This window comes from Dipodomys spectabilis, unplaced genomic scaffold, assembly GCF_019054845.1.
Source record: "Dipodomys spectabilis isolate Male_0828 unplaced genomic scaffold, ASM1905484v1 ptg000140l, whole genome shotgun sequence".
NCBI lineage: Eukaryota > Metazoa > Chordata > Mammalia > Rodentia > Heteromyidae > Dipodomys > Dipodomys spectabilis.
In genome coordinates this window covers 39,561,579-39,569,888 of record NW_024870817.1, presented here as the reverse complement: position 1 = coordinate 39,569,888, position 8,310 = coordinate 39,561,579, and the positions used below count along the sequence as shown (strand labels likewise).

The 8,310-nt window shown below is 38.6% G+C and overlaps 1 protein-coding gene across 1 annotated transcript in view; it reads right to left on the bottom strand.

Annotated features, from left to right (window-relative positions):
* Positions 1–8,310, bottom strand: part of Dhx29 (DExH-box helicase 29) — a 49,819-nt gene continuing 41,509 nt past the window's right edge. The window contains exons 25-27 of the mRNA XM_042690751.1: positions 7,875–8,006; positions 5,316–5,412; positions 1–285 (exon numbers count right to left, since the gene is read on the bottom strand). Coding sequence (XP_042546685.1) covers positions 233–285; positions 5,316–5,412; positions 7,875–8,006 — 282 coding nt within the window. The 3' untranslated portion in view covers positions 1–232. The remainder of the gene's footprint in view (positions 286–5,315; positions 5,413–7,874; positions 8,007–8,310) is intronic.

The window sequence follows — 8,310 nt, the reverse complement described above, 5'->3', positions numbered from 1 at the left end:
TGGATGATACCAAAGATTTATTGTAAATGTAGTGGCAAATACACAGAATAATCATCATTAAAAAGGAATTAGAAAATTACACATGTTGAAAGTATGTGCTTTTTTCCTGCCACCTTTACATTAATGGCCAATAGTATTTTAGGTATAATGAAATACTTAGCGGTCCACTTTCACATTATTTTATGATTTTATTGTCAACTCAACTTTAAAGCAAAGACCATGAATTGTAGTATCAATTATTCTCTGTTTTTATCAATTCCGTAATGATCTGTAGAATCTTGTCATCTAAGTAAAAGAAAAAAGAAACAAAATGAGTAAATTCAACAATGGCTATTTTTGAAAATGTGTACACATTTATATATGTAGAATACTCTCAGGTGATATACAGAGGGACTACATGAGTCTGGTAATGCGTACATTTCCTTTCATACAGCGTCTTCTCTTCCCTCATTCTCTGCCAGTCCTCCCCTCTAGACTCCACCACGAGTTATCTAGTTCACTGTCTTAAGTGTCCAATGAGCTCCACTGATGCACAATTACAGTCCATAATTTAGAAGGCTGTTTAATATTGAATATGTGTAGGAAATATTGTCTAGAATTATGTTACTGCTAATTATAATTATACTATACCCATATCAACATTAAAAGTTGACATTTTAGTAAAAAGTATGAACGGACAAGGGTCTCACATCTAAAATATACTTGGAACTCAAAAAATTAAATCCACCAACAATAAATCCTCAAAGAAACAACTGCTCAATAAATAAGTGGGCTAAAGACTTAAAGAGAAACTTTTCTGAAGAGGAAAGAAGGATGGCCAATAGACACATGAAGAAATGCTCAACCTCCCTAGCCATAAAAGAAATGCAAATCAAAACAACATTGAGATTCCACCTCACTCTAGTTAGAATGGCAAAAATCAAGAACTCTAATAATAACAGATGCTGGAGGGGTTGTGGACAGAAGGGAACCCTACTGCATTGTTGGTGGGAGTGTAAACTTGTTCAACCACTTTGGAAAGCAGTATGGGGGTTCCTCAAAAGACTCCGCATAAAGCTTCCCTATGACCTAGCAATCCCACTTTTGGGCATTTACCCAAATGTTTACAAACAAGACCACACTAAAGCTACCAGCACAACTATGTTTACTGCAGTATTATTTACCATGGCTAAGATATGGAACCAACCCAGATGCCCCTCAGTAGATGAATGGATCAAGAAAATGTGGTATATATATACAATGGAATTCTGTGCCTCTATCAGAAAGAATGACATTGCCCCATTTGTTAGGAAATGGAAAGGCTTGGAAAAAATCATATTACGTGAAGTAAGCCAGGCCCAAAGAAACATAGGTCCCATGGTTTCCCTTATTTGCAATAACTAGTATATATCTGAGTCAAGCAGAAAAGGTCAGATAAGGTGATGTTATGGAAATGAACCCTATGATATGTATTCAAATGTTTTTCTTCTTTCTTGCAATTGTTTCTAACAGATTTATAAGATTATTTCTATGTTGCTTTGTATGTCCCTCCCCCACAGTATAACTCCTGCTTTTACTGTATTTGATGTTGGTATAATTTGTGGAGGGGAAGGGGAAAAACAAATCGTTTAAATAGGGATATAGGTGGACCCATTGCAACAATGAGATGTACAAGTCGTTATGTGGAAAAACAAACTTTACAACTTTGGGTGGGGGTGGGGGGGGTAAGGGGTGGATATGGGGAGGGGGGGAGATGGGAATGGATAGGAAAGGTAAACAAAGCAGGAGGCAATAATGCTTGATAAGAAATGTACTCATTATCTTGCCCATGTAATTGTAACCCCTCCATGCAGTATTTTCACAAAAAAAAAAAGTTAAGGCCCAAAGACATAATGTGATGCAAACTGTTATTTCTTTCTTTCTTTTTTTTTTTTTTTTTTTGGGGGTCCGGTTGTGGGGCCTGAACTCTGGGCCTGGGCGCTGTCCCTCAGCTCTTCAGCTCAAGGCTAGCACTTGAGCCACAGTGCCACTTCCGGCTTATGTGGTGCTGAGGAATCGAACCCAGGGCCTCATGCATGCAAGGCAAGCGCTCTACCACTGAGCCACCTTCGCAGCCCCGCAAACTGTTATTTCTTAACAGGGAATTAGTTCTATAAAAATTTCTTAATAAGGGCTGGGAAGGTGGCTCAGTGGTAGAGCGCTAGCCTTGAGCTGAAAAGCTGAGGGAGAGTGCCCAGGCCCATGACCAACAAAAAAAAAAAATCTTAATAAAAGGAAGTTTCTCCACTTTTTCACCTCGCTGAAATATACAATGGTTCTATTGACTCTTCCAGGTTCCTCATGGTGTAATAGGCTTTCTGTGGGATGACCAAAGGAGAAAGGGTTAACTGGTCTTCCCATGTTTAGCCCAAAGGAAAGCGCTCTAGGAGAGATGTCAATGGGGGAAGTGACAGATTTCTCAGCATAACAAAAAGATCAAATAGCAACTGAATTTGACAAATAGAATAGGAAGTGGCATTATTTACTAAGGGGTGTTTTTGTTAACAGGAGCTTCTAGTTCTGAAATGATGCCTTCCTAAAAATGTCAAAACTACTCTTAGAAAGTCCTAATTATTAGACTGCAAGAGTGCAATTTTACATTTATACTACAATGCTCTGAGTTTCAGTGGTTGTAATGAAAATTTTAGTAAGATGGCCTGTGGCCTGACACTCAAGATTCTTGGCAGTCAAAGTATTAAAAAAAAAAAAAGTGGTACTTCATCTTTCCCGCCAACTTTTAAAAGTATCCCCTCACATCTGAAGGTAAAATACAATTCCTTCTAAAGTTGCAGTTGTAATTGTCAAGGCTTTGAATAGTCTGTATCCCTTCATATAGTATGATCTGATGTACGTTTCCAGTATCATAGGAAAATTAGTATAGTTTAATGCTTATGCACTTATATTCAATTATACAAATAAAGAGGCTTCAGGAGAGGAGCTCTTGTTAGTAACTTCCCCACTGCCCTACTGCCTGGCTATATTTAATGGCAGATACTTTGTTAAATATAGTGTGAAAATTAACCAGGGATACTTTGTTGAATACAGTACAATTACAGTGAACCCACTGATTTTTTTTTTGTCAGTCATGGGGCTTGAACTCTGGGCCTGGGCACTGTCCCTCAGCTTTTCAGCACCACTTCTGGTTTTCTGGTGGTTTATGGGAGCTAAGAGTTTCATGGATCTTTCCTGCCCAGGCTGGCTTTGAACCGTGATCCTCAGATCTTGACCTCCAAAATAGCTAGGATTACAGGCGTGAGCCACTGGCACCCAGCTTGATAAGATTCTTAAATATTGAAATCAGGAAAAGAAAATTCAAGTGCTTCATGATGTGATGCCATGGGAAGAACACAGCACCAATTAGGCTCTAAGCAGCTTCTCTATCTAACTTTATGTTTATAGGAAATAAAGGGTGTTAGGAACATTAAAAGCACAAGGACACACTAACCAAATTTCTAAATGTGGGATAGGTTACCCAGAAAACTAAGTTTATTAAAATAATTAATTGCATATATTTAACAAATAGTCTGTAGAGAGTAAGTGTTAACAGAATAAAAGAAATAATAATAATAATAATAATGACAAGCCTCTCTCCCAGAGATCTGTATGCAAGAGACAGAGCTTTGGAGACTGAATTTTTATTTATTTATTTATTGTTGGTCGTGTGGCTTGAACTCTGGGCCTGCGCACTGTGTCCTTGAGCTCTTCAACTCAACACTAGGGCTTTACCACTTGAGCTACAATACCACTTCCAGTTTTCTAGTGGTTAATTGAAGATAAGAGTCTCAGGGACTTTCCTGCCCAGGCTGGCTTTGAACCTTGATCCTCAGACCTGAGCCTCCTGAGTAGCTAGAATTACAGGTGTGAGCCACTGGTGCCTGGCTTGGAGACTGAATCTTTTACAACTGTCAGGATGAGTTTGCAGTTTGGCGAAACAACACAGCAGGCCAGTTAGAAATTCATGTCCATTTAAGATTCTGGTGAAAGGATTATGTATTTACTTTATATAGACATAGTTCTATATTGTGAGAGATGCATGACAGAGAAAACATGCTAGGATAAACGAACAGAAAGTTCTCAGCTCATAAGGCAGACCTAAATAAACATAGGTTGCATGGTTTTAGATTGTGTGTATACTGATGGAGGGAAAAGGCAGGCAAGAATTCATCATAGGGGCTGGGAAGGTGGCTCAGTGGTAGAGCGCTTGCCTTGCATGCTTGAGGCCCTGGGTTCGATTCCTCAGCACCACATAAGCAAAAAAAAAAAGCCGGAAGTGGCGCTGTGGCTCAAGTGGTAGAGCGCTAGCCTTGAGCTGAAGAGCTGAGGGACAGCGCCCAGGCCCAGAGTTCAGGCCCCACGACTGGACCCAAAAAAAAAAAAAAAAAAAGAACTCATTGTATATACCACAGAACTGAGAAATATAAGGGAAGGAGTGGGTTGAAGGGGGCGAAGATGTTGAAGTGATGACACAAATCAAGATGCATGTACACATAAACTGCTTTGTTAAAAGGAAAAAAAAAATACAGAACCTAAAATTAAGTAGGAGAAGGGGTGGGGTGAGAATGTTGAAAGGGTAACACTGATCCAAGATGCACTGTATCCATAAACTGCTTCAACTGTACAATTGGTGAATTGTACAACTATTTAAAGATTATAATAAACTCCTTAGTTCTTTAAAAAATTCTCAGTTCTTGTTTTTTAATAACAATAAACTATATTATTAATTTGCTTGGATGCTATTAAGTAGCAGTTCTTCTAAAGTGAAATGGTCATAAATTTAGAAACAAAATTTAGAAAATATAGGAGTAAACTAAAAGATTTGTAAGAGAAAGTTGTGAATAATCACATATTATCTTTGAGTTTGAGATTCAGCATAAAATATTTTATTAAAATGGTTTTTAAGCACACAGAATTGCATAGTTCATAGTGTTATAGTTCACTTCTAGAATCTATCAGATGCTTCTTAAAAAGTTTTCCCACACATGGGCTGGGAAGGTGGCTCAGTGGTAGAGCGCTTGACTTGCATGCCTGAGGCCCTGAGTTCAATTCCTCAGCACCACATAAGCAAAAAGAAAAAAGCCGGAAGTGGCACTGTGGCTCAAGTGGTAGAGTGCTAGCCTTGAGCTGAAGAGCTGAGGGACAGCACTCAGGCCCAGAGTACAGGCCTCACGACCAGACCCAAAAACAAACAAACAAAAAAAGAAAGTTTTCCCACACATTAATATATACATGCATATGTACCTATACATATACATACAAGAATAGTATCTTTCATGTGTAAGCAGTATACAAATACTTACTTTCAAGGGACATCTTTGGATTTTCAAGCTTTTTTCTCAAAACAGAATCAATGAGAACTCTTAGCTGCTTGAAAATGACAGCTATCTTTACAGGGGCCTATTAAGAGATAGAAAAATGAACAACTTTTATCAGAGGAGTATAACTATTTAAATCAAACTAAGCATATATGCTAGACATCTTATTTGCCTTGGTACAATTTGAATTACTATTTTTTTTTTGATGTACTAGAATTTGAACTGAGGTCCTTGGGCTTACTCAGCTTATTCTCTACCATTTCAGTTATACTTATAGACATGCTTTTTGGTGGTTATTCTGGAGAGTGTGTCTTGAGGATTTCACTGCTCATTATAGGCATAAGCCACTAGTGTCAGACCAACTTGATTTTTAATATAAAACACAATGAGGACTATATGACAAATTATTTCTGGTAGCTGAAATGTGCAAACTTTTTAAGTTCCTTATTAAATTTGGCATCTCTTTCTAAAATAAAGCAACTATTATTCTGATAATTTTTTCTCTTACATAATCTGTAGTAGTCAAGTTTTGGGGAGGGAATACTTTTGTTGTTGGTCATAGAGCTTGAACTCTGGGCCTGAGCACTGTCCCTCAGCTCTTCAGCTCAAGGCAAGTACTCTACCACTTCAGCCTCAGAGCCACTTGCGGTTTTCTGGTAGTTAACTGGAGGTAAGAGTCTCACAGACTTTCCTGCTTGGGCTGGTTTTGAATCCCCATCCCCAGATCTCAGCCTCCTGAATAGCTAGGATTACAGGCATGAGCTACCTGCACCTGGTTTGGGGAGGGAATTTTTTTTTTTCTTGGTCGTGGGGCCTTAACTCTGGGCTTGGGCACTGTCCCTCAGCTCTTCGGCTCAAGGCTAGCGCTCTACCACTTGAGCCACAGCGCCACTTCTGTTTTTTGTTTTTGTTTTTTTTTGCTTATGTGATACTGAGAAATCAAACCCAGGGCCTCAGGCATGCAAGGCAAGCACTCAACCACTGTGCCACTTTCCCCGCCAGAAATTTTTTTTTTTAACAGTTTTATTCAGGTATAACATCACACCATAAAAATGTACAGGTAGGGCTGGGAAGGTGGCTCAGTGGTACAGAGCTTGCCTTGCATGCCTGAGGCCCTGGGTTTGATTCCTCAGCACCACATAAGCAAAAAGAAAAAAGCTGGAAGTGGCGCTGTGGCTCAAGTGGTAGAGCGCTAGCCTTGAGCTGAAGAGCTGAGGGGCAGTACCCAGGTCCAGAGTTCAGACCCCACGACCGGACCCAAAAACAAAAACAAAAACAAAAAAAAATGTACAGGTAGCGGTTAGTTTCAATGATTTTTAGTTAGTCTGTAGCATTTTACAACTATTAATACAACCCAGTTATAGGGTATTACTAACATTCTAGCTTCTTTGCATGAACTAAATAAACTTCCTAAGTTACATGTAAAATTCGCCTCTCTAGTTCTAGACACACAGATATCATGGTGTAGCATAACAGAATACATTCGATTTGCTGAGTTTGAGTTGATCAGTATTGATGAGGCTACAAGGAAAGAGATAATCTTATTGTGAGCAGAGTCAAAGCTTAGTCTAATTTTTTTTTTTTTGGTAGTGGGACTTGAACTCTGGGCCTGAGCGCTTTCCCTCAGCTCTTCAGCTCAAGGCGAGCACTCTACCACTTGAGCTGCACCACTTCCGGTTTTCTGGTGGTTTATTGGAGATAAGTGTTTCACAGAATTTCTTGCCCGGGCTGGCTTTGAACTGTGATCCTCAGATCTCAGCCTCCTGAGTAGCTAGGATTACAGGCGTGAGCCACCAGCGCCAGGCTAGTCTAATTTTTCACAGAAGAGCTCAACAGGATACATTAAGAACTATAAATCTGTTTCATCTTTGTATTGGAGGCCAACGTAGTACACTGAATATGAGTTTTGGGATTGGTAATCCTAGACTGTTTTTTTTTTTTTTTAGCCAGTCATGGGGCTTGAACTCAGGGCCTGAGAGCTGTCCCTGAGCTTCTCTGCTCAGGGCTAGCACTCTACCAATTTGAGCCACAGATCACCCAGTTTTCTGATGGTTAATTGGAGATAAGAGCCCTCATCTTCCCTGCCCAGGTTGGCCTTGAACTGCAATCCTCAGATCTCAGCCTCCGGGGTAGCTAGGATTACAGGTGTGAGCCACCAGCACACCAGGCCCTAGGTTTGAATTTTGCCCTACTAGTAGCCAATCCATGTAATGTGGTAGATTTAATTTCTCATTATGCTTGAAGTATCTACTTAGAATGGAAACTGTATTTGGAATAATCCAAATAAAATTAGCTATTGCTGTACTTATCACATGGTAAATTATAATTGCTACTGACAACAAATGCATTTGCTAATAGCAATATAATTTGACTTTCACAATTAACAGATCAGAAACCACACAGGCAACATAAAATTAAGGAAGTCTTCTACTCTAAATCATGTAGGAAGAGATTATGTAAACTTCAATATTACATATCTACCTCAATGCATTTTTGGAAGTTGAAAACTTTTATCTAATCATTCAAGTCAGTTGTACTATGTACCTGAAAATAGATCCAACCATCAATAGAAAGAAGACGTTCCCGGTGTTGAACTTCTATGTCGCCACCAAAAAGTAAAACTGGAAAAGGGGTAATTAGGGTTGTTTCCCGCAAAAACACCCTGGCATACCTTATCTATATAAGAAAAAAGGGAAAAACAATTTTATAGTCCAAAGATGTCCAACATTTGTTTCATGTAAGCATTTCATGTAAGTGTAGTTTGTTACTCTATACTTTTTAAAGCTATGTACTTTCTTATTGTAAGAAATATTAATTTAATAAGTCATTATTAAAAGGCATTTTATATTAAAAGGCATTTTATATATTATCTGTAAAGCTGAATTATGTAATGAACACAAATCAAACGATGTACAAGCAATTTAGTAAGTAATATTATTTAATAACATTAACTATTATTTATTATTATTGCTTTAAAAGT